This window comes from Chlorocebus sabaeus, chromosome 2, assembly GCF_047675955.1.
Source record: "Chlorocebus sabaeus isolate Y175 chromosome 2, mChlSab1.0.hap1, whole genome shotgun sequence".
Classification (NCBI taxonomy): Eukaryota; Metazoa; Chordata; class Mammalia; order Primates; family Cercopithecidae; genus Chlorocebus; species Chlorocebus sabaeus.
In genome coordinates this window covers 94,298,320-94,315,919 of record NC_132905.1, presented here as the reverse complement: position 1 = coordinate 94,315,919, position 17,600 = coordinate 94,298,320, and the positions used below count along the sequence as shown (strand labels likewise).

General features: G+C 39.4%; 1 protein-coding gene across 1 annotated transcript in view; it reads left to right on the top strand.

The window, feature by feature from the left end:
• DSCAM (DS cell adhesion molecule) overlaps positions 1 to 17,600 on the top strand; it is an 812,825-nt gene that overhangs the window by 528,101 nt on the left and 267,124 nt on the right. The window contains exon 9 of the mRNA XM_037985374.2: positions 4,190 to 4,468. Within this exon, the coding sequence (XP_037841302.1) occupies positions 4,190 to 4,468 (279 nt within the window). The remainder of the gene's footprint in view (positions 1 to 4,189; positions 4,469 to 17,600) is intronic.

The following is a 17,600-nucleotide window of genomic DNA, read 5'->3' as shown; positions in this document are numbered from 1 at the left end:
TCATGACAAAAGTTTTCTAATCACTGGGGTTACTTTGTGCCATCGATTTTACGTCTTATGAATGTAAAATATAAGACTTCAGATGCTTTAAAAATTGTTTGCATTTGTATGCAGCAGACTTGCAACTCACAGCTGACGCAAGCAAGGCAACTTAAGCAGTGAAGAAAGAATTGACATGATTGACAAATAGGTCTTGTGATTTAATTTACATTAACAATGATGTAATGTGCATATTGACTTAATGTGTCCTTACATAATGTGGCAAGCAGAACAACACATAGCAAACCTAATTTTGACATTCTTCTGGGAAAAGGACTTTTCCCTCTAAACTTTTCTTTGATTTTTATTTTAACCCTTTTGGAAAGGATTTTTTTTTTTTTTGTAGATATGTTTTAAAATATTTTAAATGTATCGTTTTTATTTAACATGTTAACCATGACTTATAGTTTGGAATGCTAATTAAGTATCACAATTTTATATTAGTTACAAAAAAGCTGACTACTAAGGGCAATGCGCTTCCAAACAAAATGTCATCCAACTACAGTGCGTGTTGCATTTTTGTGTCTGTTCTTTATAATTTACTTTTAGTTTCTCACTCTCCTCCTTTTGCTTGCCAATTGTGGCTTCTTACTAAGCCCTCTTCAATATGCCTGAACTCCCAGAATCTGATTTAGGCCAAGATATGAGATAACTGAGAGTGTTGTAATGATTTAAAATAAGATGTTCAAAGCAAAGGATTCTCCTTGGAATAATGTGTATGAGATTTAGTGCATTAGCTTCCCGACACTGGTCTTTCAGTGCTGTGGAAGTGTACTTCCTGATTTTCAGCCCCGTTGCTTGTACTAGAGTAATGATAAGAATATTCCTTAAATACCATAAATTGATGAATTACAAATATTTTGGAATTATAGAAAGCATAGGGTTTTGGTTTTCGTTTTGGTTTTCATGCTGATTCTTCTATAGCTGCCTGTTACTTCTATTCTTGAAAAATTGTATGCACATACATTTCCTGCATTCTATAACTTTCTTATGTTCTAAAGGGACATTCTACTACTTTACAACCATTTACAACCTACACTGTATCATGTTTTCCTTATTTATTTATTTATTTATTTTTTGAGATGGAGTTTCCCTCTATCTCCCATGCTGGAGTGCAGTGACATGACCTGGCTCACTGCAACCTCTGCCTCCTGGGTTCAAGCAATTCTCCTGCCTCAGCCTCCCTAGCAGCTGGGACTACAAGTGCGCACCACCATGTCCAGCTAATTTTTTTGTATTTTTAGTACAGACAAGGTTTTGCCATGTTGGCCAGGCTGCTCACGAACTCCTGACCTCAGGTGATTTGCCCACCTGAGCCTCCCAAAGTGCTAGGATTGCAAGCATGAGCCACCATGCCTGACTTTATTATTAAATAGCTAGATTAAAAAATATGCTATGTCATACCTTTCTTTCTTGATTTGGAGAAAGTAAATCCTTATGTATTCCTTCTCCCTGTTGTGACTGATAGAGAAAATTAGACCAATAACCTTTCAACTTACCTGTTTTTTTCTCATCTTAAAGGCTTGTGAAATAGAACAAATGCTAAGAAACTGATTCAGATGTATGACCAAGTTTGTGAATTACTGTGTTAACTCATTCAGAACTCAAGGCAGCACTCTATTTCATAAATAAGGAAGCTGAGACCCTGAGAGGGTTCAGTAACTATAGTAAGCAGCGTAGCAGATCTTAAACCAAAGTAGTCTGGCTCCAAAGTTTCTTTTCTTAGAAAAATTGTCTGTAATTCAGATGGCAAGCACCAAGCCAAGGTTTGTCTGAATATGCTGACAACAAGGTTTTTGTGTCCAAGAAATCAAAGGGGAGGAAATGTCATTATTTTCTTTAATAAAGATGGCAATTTAGTATTAATAATATTTACATGTGTAGTGAACATTTATGCCACTTGGGGGCAAGATTTAAAGAACTACAAGCACCTTTGGTACAACATGACATTTTTTCCAGCACGTTCCAACTGAGAATATTCACACCTTAATCTGACCCGATTCTCTCCTCCAGCACTGGATAGAACCTCATCCTGAGACCTTTTCTCTTAGCATCAGATCAGCCCTTTTCAATCCCAAAGCTCTAACTTTACATTGAGGATCCACAGCAGGATTGACATTGAGTATGCTTGTCGGTACCTTTGGCCATTTAAAAAAATTAATTCCCCTAGTAAGACCTAACTTGAGCCACCTAGTTCTTCTACCTCTGGCTGTATTTGAAATTTTGAGTTCTAGCTCCCAACTGCTTTTGAAAGCAGACAGCAGTCATAGTGATAATACAAAATAAGAGAAGCACCATGGCTGTATTTCCTTGCTGTCTGCTGCCTATGGCTATGTATGGAAGCTCCACTGGCAGAGGCTGATGGGTTATGCTCATTGCTGTGTGCCCAGCACATTCACTGCTGCCACACACATCCCAGGTGCTCAATAAACATGACTTGATTGAATGAACAAATAAGTGAATGAATGGTTTTCTATTAAAATTTCTCAGCCGGATCCCTTACCTCTCCCTTAAGCTGATAGTAGAAATGGACTTGCAATTGTTGAATAAACTGCAGACACCTTTAACAACTTCATTAGGAAAAACTCCTAGAATAATAATTGGTTTATATTAGATTATCACATGATTAATCATCTTAGTTTGTACTCTTAGTCATTTCCATGCCCCTGCATACAAATAAACCTTTCTCTTTCAAAGAATGTATACAAAAACACAAAAAGAGGCTTACATTACAGCCTCTGATATTAGCCATATTGACATGATTTAAGCCCTCCGATAACAGTTAACTAGTTCTGAGACCAAAAGGGTAACGTAACATCTTTGAGTATCACTCTTCCCATTTGCAAAGTAAGGCAATAAATAACTAATCTTTTAGGCTGATGAAAGAGCATGTTACTTTGCTCATGATCTGTAACTAACAAGTAACAGGTAGGGTTCAAATGTGGTTCATCTGACTCCATTTTAACTATTTCAGAATGCTAATACCCTATGACATCCTCTAGGAGGGCACTGAGGAAGAGAGTTCCTGAGGCAAGATGGACAAATAGGCGTCACTCAGCAAAACTGAATCAGGAAAGAGCTTTCCAGGCTGAGTTTGCCTGCAGTGTCTGTGGTAGGCCAGGCTGAAGGCTATAACCCGACCTCCTTAGCAACACATCAACTCAAATAACCTGCCATGGACCAGTTCATAATTAAAAGTTTCACACATAAAGTGTGAAAAACTAACAGACACAAAGTAAAGGTGTAGTTTTTCTAATATGAAATAAGAATTTATAGTTAATGGTTGTTATTAGTTGGACATAAAAAAGAACTTTAACGATAAAATTGGAATATTTATTTTACTTTTATTTTTTATTTTTTAGTTTTTTAGAGACAGGCTGGAGTCACCCAGGCTGGAGTGCAGTGGTGCCCTCATAGCTTACTGCAGCCTCGAACTCCTGGGCTCAAGGGATCCTCCTGCCTTGGCCTCCTCGGTAGCTGGGACCAGAGGTGCACACCACCACAGCTGGCTAATTTTTAAAAAAAAATTTTGTAGAGATGGGGGTCCCGTTATGTTACCCAGGCTGGTCTTAAACTCCTAGCCTCAAGTGTTCCTCCTGCCTCGGCCTCCCAAAGTGCTGGGATTACAGGTGTGAGCCACCACATCCAGCCAAAATTGGAATCTCTGCTTCTTCAGTGGGTTTAGAATATTCCTATTTACAAGGCAGGAAACAATTAGAAGGGGCAACAGTAATTGCAGCGTCATAGTCACAAAGCAGGAAAGAAACCTCCTCTTGTATACATCATTTTAAAAGGCTTTGAAGGAAAAGCAAACTTAAATTCCCCTTTCGCACTATTTACACTACAGAATATAGTCTGAAACATTTTCATTCAAAAATAATTATTAAATTTAAAAAACGTTTGTTGAACAAAATTAGGTTAAGTAACTTGCTGAAGTACAAATTGAACGACACTTTTTATTTAAAATGATGAGAAAATTCAAATAATAGAAGCATAATTTCAAATTGGCTACACTTCCTGTATTTCTATGCTGTATCTATGATTGTCCGTACTCCTCTTTCAGTGCCGTGTACAGGGTTAAAGGAAGAGAAATGTAGAATAAGCACGGTTGGTTATTATCTTCCCTCTGTTACTTTCTTTTTTCTTGCAGTTCCACCTTTCATACAACCCTTTGAGTTTCCAAGATTCTCCATTGGGCAGCGGGTCTTCATCCCGTGTGTCGTGGTCTCAGGGGACTTACCCATCACCATCACGTGGCAGAAGGATGGCCGGCCAATCCCTGGGAGCCTTGGGGTGACCATTGACAATATTGACTTCACAAGCTCCTTGAGGATTTCCAATCTCTCCCTGATGCACAATGGGAATTACACCTGCATCGCCCGGAATGAGGCCGCCGCCGTGGAGCACCAAAGCCAGTTGATTGTGAGAGGTAAGCAGAGGAACGTGAGCCACGTGGCATCCATAGAGTTGATTTAACAATGGTGTAGGATGATGGGGCTTGAAATATTGTGAAAATAACTAGAACTTTGAAATTCAGTCTTATTTCACTAAAAAAATACAATTCTGGAACACAGCCATGAATTCCTCTAAACTCCAAGATAAGGCTTTATTTACTTAAAATATGTTTTAAATAACTAATAGCTAAGAAGGTGGGAGCCATAAGGTTTAACTCATGAACTAAGGCTTCCGTATGCTAACCCAATGAGTTTTGAGGACTAACGTTGATGAACTTTTGCTTTATTGTATTCATATCATATTTTAATAATATTTCTTGTTTCAATAAATGGCTTTTTAAAAATATGTGTCAAAGCTATATATCAAAGTTTTTCTAAAGAGCCATAAAATAGCTTTTCATAATGTTTGTTTGAGTTTTAGAAATGTGGTTTTCTTTGCCCATCTATTCTATTTAGCATTAAATATATCATTATTTTGGAAAGCCATTGCAACATTTTAAAATTAAGCAGAGTATGGTCGTATTTATTCAAAAGAATTAAAATAGCATAGGCTAACATTCAGAAAACATTGGCAGTAATCTCATTACATCTAAACTGTAAACATGAGTCTTATTTTGAACTTCTATTCAAGTCACCAAATTCCCATTAAGGCTCACACTCTTCATCTATGAAATAAGCTGCTAGTGTTCTCTAATGTGTATCAAACACAGACATTCTATGATTTTTAAGATTCTCCAAGAGTACTGTACATTAATCTACCATGACAATATTCATCCACATTGCAAAAGTAACTGTATGAAGTTAAAGATTTATATTAACGATGATTATTTGCATTTTAAAATTCCCCAAATTGTGGTCTCAGAGTAGTTGTTAGGAGCGGGAGGATTTCTGTAATTTCCCAGAGAGTGGAGATAGCTCTTTCCTGAACAGGAGATTCTCATGTCCTTCCTCAGTCCTTAATCCTTGTCCCCTTGATAACTCTTCTACCTTTCTGACTGGGGAGAAATGCACTTTTTATCTACTTACCAGCAAAAGGAAGTGACACAGACTTAGAAGTCATAGGAAGAAACTAACTTTGTATTTCCGAAAAAAAAAAAAAATGCCCCAGGTGAATAATTTAGAAAATATATATTCAATTAGACACAAACTTAACATCCTCATGACATTTTTCTCATTTCCACCTTGCTCTTTGGAGTGGAAGAATTAGGATACTTGATTTTTTCCCCAAAATTTGAAAGATAAATTAAAAAAGGGAGCCAACGTAGTATCTGTTTCCCGAGTGTTTTCTTATAAGCAGAGTTGACTCTTGGGTTTGTGAAGGGCAAAATAGTACATCAGCCTACTTTCTATGTAATCTGCTCTGAAGGATCCAGGTCAGGAATCTGAAATGTCAGATAAAAATGTGCAGGGATGCTTTTTGTACCACTTGCCCTTGCAGAAAAGGCAACCAGAAGTTTTTAACCAAGACAAAGGTCAGATGAGCTGAAACTGAGCCTGGCTATTTGGGATAATGTAGCTGATCATGACATGATTGATGTCTCCATGTGATTGTTCTTCAAATATGTTAAATCAGCTTTAGTTAAATTAATATTAAATCACCAGTGAGATAATGCGGTCTAGAGGAAGAAAATGTGCTTTACAAACAGGTCAGTGTGACTGGAGAAACAGACAGGGACAAGGTGGTGTGGGACTGTGGTTCTCAATCCAGACAGTTCTGCAGAATTTCCTGGGAGATTTAAGAAAACACTGATGTGCATTTTTTTGGTCCCAAACTACACCAATTAAATCATAATCTTTAGGGGTAAAGCCATCTTCCAGATCTCTGGGGAATTGTTCTTTTTTCCCCAAAAATCACTAGTTAGTGATTCTGAAACTTTCTTGTACATTCAGATTGCATAAGAAGCTCTAAAAAGGCCCTGATGTCCAGGATGAAGCTCCCACCAATTAAAGAACCATCTTTGGAGGTGGAACCCAGGCATCAATAATTTGTAAAATCCACAAGTTTGTTCTAATATGTAGCCAAGTTTCAGTCCCAGCCCCCTGAGTCATTAGAACATGCAGCCATTTTAGAAGTGTGGATTTTTTTTTCTAGATTAAAGAGTTGGCACTGTTGACTGTAACCACCGCAGCACCCTGGCCTGATTTATCTTTTTAGTTATCACACTAGTAGCTGTCTGAAGAATGGACTGGACTAGAAAGCAAGAAGAGTAGTTAACAGGCTATTTCAGACATTCAGGCAAGATAAAAATGCCTTGGATGAAGATGGTAATGTTAAGGTTATGAGAAGCAGTGGAATTCACAATCTATTTTGGTGGTAAAGCAAACATAACATGCTTGTGGAGTGATTGTTGCAAATGAGATAAAAAAGAACCTTTAGTGGAATCATGCTTTGCCTAATAACAAGGTGAACGATAGTGTCTTTAGCAGAAGCAGAGAAGAAATGATGAAGAATGGTTTTGACAAGGGGAATGATGGTCAATGATATGGGAGAAGCGCCTGTCCTAGCAGTCACTAGAGCACTCCAACATTTAAGGCCCTGGAATAAGAGGAGGAAGAATCAGCAGAAGAGACGAAGAGGGAAAAGGAGCAGCTTGTAAAGGAGGAGAAAATCTAGTGGACTGTGACACTCTGGAAGCAAAATCGGAACTAAATTGAGAAAGAGGATATTAAACAGTATTGAATCCTGCTGAAAGTAGACAAAGAGGAAAACCAAGAGTTGGTCACTAGTTTAGGAAGATGGGTATTGTTTATGACCTTGATGGATATTGTTTATGACCTTGATGGCTATTGTTTATGACCTGGTGTCATTGCAGCGAGGGCCTGATTAGAGGAGCTTCAGAAAAGAAAGAAGGCCAATGTGCAGGAACTCAGAAAACACAACTATTTTTATATTTTTAGGAATTTTGCCATCACAGGAGGCAAGTTGGAAATAGACAGGGGGCAAGGGCAGGAGTTATTTTTAAGACTGGATACTTTATGGCAGGCTTATATGCTTATGAGAATGAGCCAGTAGAGAGGAAAAAAATATGTGGCAAGATCAAAAGGAGGTTATTACAGGGTCAAAGTCCTTGAGTTAGTGAATGCAACCAGAATTCTTTGTACCAGTGCAGTAGTATGTTCAAAGTAGTATAATAACCATGGTGTGAAGCTCCAGTAGGTAGCACCAACAGAAATGACTGAAAATTATAGGGAGGAGGAATGCTTTGGGTCAAAGAAGTAGAAAAACAAAAATTATCTAATGGGACCATCACAGAGTAACAGGTAACACATTTATCCTCCTACTGCAAACTAACTATAAATTGGACTGATATGCATAAACAAATTCTCTCAGGAACAAAAGGAAGTGCATGCAGTGAGCTCCAGATTCACCCCAGATAGCTGCTTGGGGTACTTTCTGCACATGACAGGGAGTGCAGAGCCCAAATAGATCACAGTGATCTTGGCAGGTGGAGAAAACAGAGAGAGAAATTGAAAGATACTGAGATGATTACTGGGTATTGAAGGACAAACTACTGGAGATTAGGGAGCTATTCAAAGAAAGATCTCTAGAAATCTGTACAGGGCTCCTTTGCAGTTTCAGCTGAATACTGTTCTTCACATGCAAAGGGTGCTAGCAAAAGTTACACACTGCTTGGGAATGCTGGAGTTCTAACTAGCCAGAATAGGGGAACTCAGCTGAAATCTCAGAAAGGCCACCCACTAGGAGTAAAACTAATCTAGCCCCAGAATAAGGGTTATTCTAGGCCAGCCCTGAAAAGCCTAAGAAGATTCTTGACAAGATAAAACTTCTCCACTAGTAAGTTAATTGTGTGCACGTACAACATTTGACACTAAAAAGGAAGACAACAAAATCCAGACCCCCAACAGCACAGCATATCCACAATGTACTGCATTCAGTAAACACAGGCACACCTCATTTTATTGCACTTTTCTTTTTCTTTTTTGAGACGGAATCTCACTTTGTCACCCAGGCTGGAGTGCAATGGGCCGATCTCCACTCACTGCAACATCGGCCTCCCGGGTTCAAGCAATTCTCCTGCCTCAGTTTTCTGAATAGCTGGGATTACAGGCATGTGCCACCATGCCCGGCTAATTTTTGTATTTTTAGTACAGATAAGGTTTCACCATGTTGGCCAGGCTGGTCTCGAACTCCTGGCCTCAGGTGATGCACCCCCATTCGACCCCTGAAAGTGTTGAGATTGCAGGAGTGAGCCACCATGCCCGGCCACACTTTGCTTTATTGTGCTTCCCAGATATTGCATTTTTTACAAATTGAAGGTTCGTGGCAATCCTGCATCAAGCAAGTCTATGGGGACCATTTGTTCGAACAGTATGTGCTCACTTCGTGTCTGTATGTCACATTTTGGTAATTCTTTCAGCATTTCAAATTTTTATTATTGTTATGTCTGTTATGGTGATTGGTAATCAGTAATCCCTGGTGTTACTGTTATTATGTTACTATTATAATTGTTTAGTAGCCATATAAGATGGCAAACTTAATCAATAAATGTTGTGTATGTTCTGACTACTCTACCAACCAACCATTTCCCAGTCTCCATTTCTTAACTTCCCTATTTCCTAAGACATAACAATATTGAAATTAGGCCAATAATGGCCCCACAATGGTCTCCAGTGTTAGAGTGAAGGGAGAGTCATTACACATCTCTCACTTTAAATCAAAAACTAGAAATGATTACATTCAGTGAGGAAGGCATTTGAAAGCCAAGATAGGCTGAAAGCTGGGCTTCCTATGCCAAACTGTCAGTCACACTGTAAACACGAAGGAAAAGTTCTTGAAGGAAATGAAAAATGCTACTCCAGTGAACACGTAAATGGTAAAGTGAAACAGCCTCATTGCTAATATGGAGAACGTTTAAATGGTGTGGAAGATAAAATACAAACCAGCCACCACATTCCCTTAAGTTAAAGCTTGATCCAGGGCAAGGCCCTAACTCTCTTCTTTTCTATAAAGGCTGAGTGATGTGAGGAAGCTGCAGAAGAAAAGTTTGACCAGGGGTCATTGTAAAACTTAGCACATTGTTTGATAGTCTGGGTTACTAGGAAGATTTGTAAAGACTTGATCTAAAATAAAATAGCTGTTGTCTTGAGGAAAATACAAGAAAACAAAAACAAAATCCCAAAAGCAAAGATCTCTTAGCTGTTATGTATGAGCCAATAAGAGCCAAATCTCATAGCTCTTATGACAGTGGACTGATGGTTTCCCTGATATCCTGCTCAGTGAAGTGACCTTGGCATTGATTAAGCTGTTAGAAATAAAGCATTAGGCTTCATGACAGAGCACTTCTGCCCTTTGCTTCCTGTTGTGGTCTTTGCACCACTTACAGGAAAGCACCAACACAACAGTTCCTATTTGTGATTCCAAAGGAGGTTCGTTTCTCACCCTTTTTTATATCTTCTGATGAGTCCATGGTTTCTGACTTTTAATGGTGAACTGCCACATAGAGAAACAAACACATTGGCTAAAATAGTAGTTGACTGTCAGTTGACAGGAAAAATGAAAATTATAGAAGGTTTCTATTTTATTGTCATCTGTTGATCCAATTTTTGATAGAATTCTCATGCTATGATTTTACTTCATTCTTTCATTCATCCTTACCCAAAATATTTCTTAACTATCTGTTTTATAATAGGTATTGTTCTGAGGGTGGAGGATACCATGGTGATTAAAATAAAGACACCGAGTCTGTGCCCCATAAGGCTCAAATTCTAGTGAAGGGAAGAGATAATGAACAAACAATGTCAGTTATCTACAAGGACTATGAAAAATAAACATGTGGTACATGGATTGAGAAAGATGGGGATGAAAATAGTGTTTTAGGTAGGCTGAGCAGGGGAAGGCTTTCTGGAGGGATCTTTGGGCAGAGACTTGACTGAAGTGAAGGCGTATGACCCAGGGAATTGTAGGAAGCGAGTTTTAAGCAGAGAGACCAACAAGTCTGAAGACAGAGTGTGGAGTGAGTTTTGTGTGTTCACAGCACAGCAAGAGGCCCAAGGTGCTTCCTGTTCAGTAAGAGAGGACAGAAAGTGTAAGGCAGAGAGATAAGCAGGGGCCAGGCCGTCTATTCTCAGAATGATGGGAAAATATCGATTTAATTTTCAGTGTCGTAAATTAAATCTTATCTAGACTTTGGCCAAGTCCCATCTCAACTAAATGTCACCGAGTAGAGAATGGTGGTATTTATCCACGCACTCCCTCCCACCTCCACCAAATGGCATTCATTAAAACTGAATTTCTGCCCACGTTTACAGCTAGGGAAACCTAAATTAATTCTTTGGAAATATATAGCAACTTAGAAGCCATGGCTTCCAAACATAAGACGCTGGACTACATTTAAAACTAGAAAAATGCCTGTCTTATTATAACCATAGTATTCTTTATTTAAAAATAAAGCAACAACAGAAGTAATCCCCCCTCCAACACACACAAAATAAATAGATCAAGCCAAAGACCTCTATATTTTAAACAACCCTCATTTTAGGCAACACCAGGAATAAACTTCCTCAAAGAAACCTATTTGAAACTTCAGATACTCTCAGCCTATGTGGATCCCATGACAAGATATTGGTATTTTGGAATATATATCAAATTGTTCTCTTTGGAGAGACAGGAGTGCTGGTTATGTGCATGTAATTATGATTCACAGAAGTGTTGGCAAAGTTAGCCATATTGCCTCTTGGAGATGTGATATAATTATGTAGTTGAACCTATTCATCTCTTTAATTACTCCTCCTCCCCACCAGAAAAACCTCTCTTTATTAGTTCATTTTTATGCTGCTGATAAAGACATACCCAAGACTGGCTAATTTATAAAGAAAAAGAGGATTAATGGACTCACAGTTCCCCGTGGCTGGGAGGTGAAAGGCACGTCTTACATGGTGGCAGGCAAGAGAGAGCTTGTGCAGGGGAAATTCCCTTTATAAAACCATCAGATCTCATGAGACTTATTCACTATCACAAGAACAGCATGGGAAAGATCCACCCCCCATGGTTAAATTACCTCCCACTGTATCCCTCCCACAATATGAAGGAATTGTGGGAGCTACAATTCAAGATGAGATTGGAACCATGTCATGCTCTATTGGAAACCAAACCATGTCATGCTCTATTGGAAAACCAACTATATTGGCAAGCAGGCTCACCACAATATACCAAATAATGTGTTATACTAATAAAAGGAAATCAAAATATCATCTTTAAAAAAGGAAACCAACAACTTTGGGGAATTATACACCCAGACACTATAGAGTACTGGTGGTGTTTTTGTTCGATCATAAGTTTTGGCCCAAATGGCAGCAGTCCCAAAGGCTTCAATCCTTCCATCTCAGGCTCTGTATCTTGTTGGCCAGAGTCCTCCTATGAGGCTGTCTTCTGCTGTCCCTCAGATGGCACTTCCGTTGGGTCCACTCTTCTCAAAGACTTTGGGCTTTGGGGGTCACCTTGATCTGAGTTATTAACTTAGCCATGCTCCATTTCCCTAGTCTATAAAACTGAAGTAATAACATTCATTTATTCATGTGTCCTTTCAACACGTAGTTGCAGAGTGCTTTCTGTATTCCAGATCTGTGCTGTGGGCTGGGCATACCATGGTCTGTGAGAAATGAATGGTTCTTGTTCTCATAGCGTGCACAGTCTAGTATGGGCGACAGACTATTAAACAGAAATACCAAATGAGTGTAGTAAAGGTTATGGTAAGTGATCAAGGGCTCAGAGAAGCACTTAATCTTATCCACAGCATCAGGAAAAAATGTGCCTAAGTGAGTGCTAAGCTAAGATGCAAATAGTAAGTGGGAACTTATTAAATAAAGATATGAAGAAGTCTGTGTGAAGACTCGGTAGCAACGTCGGTCTTGGGGACTGTATAATAGACAGGGTTTTAGAATGGTTGGGGCAAAGTCTGCAAGAGGAGAATGTCACAGAATACAACTGGAGACCAAGGACTCAAGTCATAAAAATCCTTTAAAATATCCCAAGAGTCTGGATTATACCAAAGGGCCGTGGGAATATGGGATGCTTTGAAGCAAGGAAGTCACATCATCCAATTTGTGTCTTAGATCCTTTAGGTCGCTGTGTGGAGAATGAATTCAAGTGGGACAGTTGGTGGGAGGTAGACCAGTTAGGGGGCTGAGAAATCTAAATAAGAGACATATGGGCCTTGTCCTAGGTTGGGTTCCCTTGAAAGTAGAATGTGAGGTACAGAATTGGCTGGCAGGTTATTTATTTGGGATGTCATTCCTGGATCCCAGAATGGAAAGAATGAGATCAGAAAGGAAGAAAAAAAATCAATAAAAGTTACTTTAATGAGCTGGTTGCTGCTATGGGCAACTGGAGCTCATTCCTACTGGGAGCCCTCTAAGGCATCACATAGAACAGTGGTTCTTGAAGTGTGATCTCTGTACCAGCAGCCTCAGCATCGCCTGGGAACTCATTAGAAAGGCAAAATCTTGGATTCCACCCCAGATCTACTGAGTCAGAATCACTGGAGACAGGGTTCAGCAATGTGTGGTTTAATCAGCTCTTCAGGTGATTCTGATGCCCTCTAATGTTTGAGAAGCGTAGGCATAGAGCAGGCCTCATAATTGCCCCCACTGAATCGGAGGAAAGTGAGGCAGAGAATTTATACCCTGACTCCTGTCCCTCAGTGATGGACAATTGTTTTTCACATGTCAGGGTTGCACCAGTAAGGTGGGTAAAGGCTCATGACTTCTGAGAAGGCCTGAGACAGCAAAGAGAGGGACCCATCCCCTTAGTGCGGTGTCCTGGCAAAGTGTGTGGAGGTGGAGCTGTCTGCCCAGAGGTGCTGAAGCTGGGTGGACAGAGGGGCTGTGCCCCTTTCCCACATAACCAGACTACTCACTATGACTGGGGTGTGGCAGTGGAGAGGAGAGAGTTTGAAGCTACATTTTCAAGAAATAGTTATCAGTATCTGATAAAAAAGAAATAAAAGAAGAGGATATGAAAGGAAATTCCATTTTTCTTGCTTGAGGACCTTAATGGATGGTGGACAGGAACAGGTACCATTTTGGAAACTTGAGTTAGAGGTACCTGTGATATAAGTTAATGATGGGGGGATATGGTGCTCTACACACCAAGAGAAGATGAAGGCAATCGTCATGATGGGAGTGGGTGAAATAGCTCAGGAGGTTTGTTGAGTAAGATGTGGAGAAGATTGAAGACAACACCCTGAGAAGCAGGAGATGGCCATAGTAGGGGATCCTCTCTTTAATAAGCAAGTAAAATAAGAATTGTCTTGAGGGCAATTCTGGGAGGGGTCAAAGGATAGAACTAGGAGTACTTGAAACCCACTGAGTCCTCAGGAAATGCTCACTTTTATTACTAAGTGACTCCTTGGGGGTCTCCTGATTCCTTTAGGACAATTTCTTAGGCTGCCATTTTGTAGAAAAAAATATATAGGTCAAATATTAATAGTTTCTTTAAAAAATATCTCTACTTTTAAAAAAATAAACTGCTGCTTACTTTAAAAAATTGGTAACTCTGTTGTCCCTAGGGATAATGGTCATTCCCAGTGCTTAGAGCATACAAGGATGATGTCATTAGTTACATGTTAAACACTGGGTCCTCATTCAGACACTCCCCTGCCCTGGAATTTTAATCTTAGCTGGTGATGCAACTGTCTCAAAGTGATGGCAACCCCCAAGGGACTGTATGCCTGTTGTCTTCCCATTAGGCTCTGGACAGGCAAAGAAATTTGTTTAGAAACTTATTACAACTTTTCCCAGGAATCCATCACCTCTAATTTTGCCAGGCAGAACTCAACCCAAGCATATTCTTAAGGTGTCAGATCTGAGGAGTGTGGCCTCAGGTCTTCTTCATGGAAGTACATGGATGTTCCCAGTCTTAGAATTCTTATTGTAACTCACAAGTTCATTTTCATGAAAGGGACCTACATATTCACTGGTACATGATAAGAAATCACTTAGGGATTGAATATTTAAATTCATGACAGTCTTCTGTCAAAATTTGAAGGAAATGTATATGATTTGGCTTATTCATGTACTTAGTAAAATATAGCATTTTCCTCAAGGTGGTCTCGAGTTGCATGGTGTATCAGCCAAATATCAAATATCTGAACTATTAATTATTCTCTTTGCTATAAAAATTGAGAAGTTCACTTACTGCAGAAGCTTCTTTCTTAGGTCTTCATGTGACTGTAAATCACTGGGGTATCTGAAGAGAGAATTCCAGTCTATGAGGAAAGAGGTGCACATGGGAAATCCCCTGGCTACTCCAGGGTCAGAAACAGTTTTCAATGATATAGGGTAATTATTCTAGTAATTTAGGGAACATTTTCATCTGTAACTGCCTTATACTTACAATATTTCAATAGTTGTTTCTCATATAAACTTCTTTGATGAGATTTTAAGGAACATTTTGTTGGATTAATCAAATTGAGGGGAGGGGTAATGGATCAATTATAATTAGACATGCTTCCAGAGGGAATGCAAGAGATTTTCTACCCTGTCCATTGATGAGCAATTTCTTGCTCTTGGGCAGAACTTGAGCCAAATGGACCACAGAATGTGGATGGCTGCAGATTTCCCTTCCACCTGGGGAGAATAATTTTGGCACAATGTCTTCAACTTTGTCACCTACTCTTGAGGTTGACTGGTTACTTTTACTAGAAAACTTAGCTCTATATAATCTCTACCATATTTCTTAGAGATAATTTACTCACCTAGAGACAGTCATTCCTTATTATCTTATTTTAAATATATTTTCATTTTCTTAATTACATTTTGTCTCTGAATACCATGAAGTATTCTACATGAAGTAACATTGCTTATTAGTTAAGCAATATCTCAGAGACCCATTGGCTGTGTAAATTATTTATTTCATTTGCAAGTTGGGAACTTTGCTCATTAAGAATATGTCGGGCCATGCGCAGTGGCTCACGCCTGTAATCCCAGCACTTTGAGAGGCCGAGGCGGGTGGATCAGGAGGTCAGGAGTTCAAGGCCAGCCTGGCCAAGATGATAAAACCCCATCTTTACTAAAAATACAAAAAAATTAACTGGGTGTGGTGGCAGGCGCCTGTAATCCCAGCTACTTAGAAGGCTGAGGCAGAGAATTGCTTGAACCTGGGAGGCAGAAGTTGCAGTGAGTGGAGATCACACCAATGCACTCCAGCTTAGGCAATAGAGTGAGACTCTGTCTCAAAAAATAAAAAATAAAAAAAGTCAAAGCTAAACATACCTGCATTTACTAAATTAACCAGCACTCTTACAGCATCTGAAGGTATTCTAATCCACAGTTCTGAGAACTTTTCTAATCTTAATTTATTCGATCTTTTTAACAGTCCTTAAAAATGAGTTCCATAATTATCTCCAATTTTCAGATAAGAAAAATTGAGACCAAGAGCCATTTTATAGTTTGCACAAAATTGCCCAATAGGAAATAGCAGAGCTGGCCACCAAGCCAGTGTGTTTAACACTTGGCTTTATGCTGGTAGTCTGGTGCTTCTTCATGTGTAAATCTTTCTACAGAAAGTAAGGCTAGAAAATTAAAAGCAATGATTTCTCCAGAAACACTGTGGTGAATTCCATCTCTGGCTGCTTCTTGTGTCTTGACATTTTCCCTTCCTCCTTGGTTATTTTAAGGCCAAAGTGATCTTCAGCTTGGCTCAGATAATTGTAACATGCTTCTAAGCCCCTTGCTAACTTAGGCCCTAACCATCTTCTCAGTCTATCGTATGTGGTAGCTGGAGTTCCTATCTACTTATAACATGTAGGCTCACATTTATGTCTCAAAATTAAGAATTCTGGATTTTGCAAGGCGGACGAGATTAGCCTTACCAGGAATTTCCAAGTATTTACTATATGGTGTAGATAATTCATCTCCTCTCACATAGTTTATGACTGCTTCATTGAAAGTCTACCCTGTAGTGAATCGCTGATCTGCGGGGAAAGATTAGGGGATTAGAATACCTTCAGATGCTACCTTTCCTAGGAGAATGTGTGTGTTCTTCTCTCTAAGAGATATGATACATATTAAAATCCTAATGGCTTGTCTCAAATAATATGCTTTCTTTTGGGAGATAAGTTTTAAGTGAAGTCGTGTATATGTTTTAGGTAGGGATGGGTCTTTACAGCACCTCACAACATTCGCCAGATAAGCAGTCACTTATTATCTTGTTTATTATAGGCACACTAGAAAAGCTTTATGGTACCTCACTGCAACTGCTCTCCAGATCCTCCTTTGGCCCGCCGTGGTGCTGACATCAGGCATAACGCACTATGTCCTCACCAGAATTTTGGTTCAGCCCCACATTGTATTCTTTTTTTTTCTTTTTCTTTTTTTTTTTTGAGACGGAGTCTTGCTCTGTCCCCCAGGTGGGAGTGCTCTCGGCTCACTGCAAGCTCCGCCTCCTGGGTTCACGCCCACATTGTATTCTTGATTGCCTTTAGGAGGTGCCTATTATTTCTCACTTAATCTCCTGTTAGAGGAAAAATCAACATCAAATGCTTTGACCAGTTCACATCCAAGATGAATACTTGTATTTGATAATTACTATTTGAGGCACAAATATATATTTGATCTGCTTTTTTTTTTTTTTTTTTTTTTTTTTTGAGATAGAGTTTCACTCTTGTTGCCCAGGCTGGAGTGCAGTGGTGCAATCTCAGCTCACTGCAACCTCTGCTTCCCAGGTCCAAGCGATTCTCCAGCCTCAGCCTCCTGAGTAGCTAGGATTACAGGCATGTGCCACCACACCCAGCTAATTTTGTGTTTTTAATAGAGGTGGGGTTTCTCTGTGTTGGTCAGACTGGTCTCAAACTCCGCACCTCAGGTGATCTGCCCGCCTCAGCCTCCCAAAGCGTTGGGATTACAGGCGTGAGCCACCGCGCCCAGCCTGATCTGTTCTTTAAATGGTGATTCTGATTCAATTTTCCATTGAGGGAATTTCTGTATATTTTTGATAACACAAGCAAAAGCAAAATGTTCCATTCCTTTGATGTAGTCAAACTTCCTCCCTCGAGGCCAGTTTTCCCTAGTGCAAAAGGCTTTTACCTGTGACAAAAGTTCATTGATATGAATCAGAAAATTTTTCACCACTGAGATTACTCTCTTAAT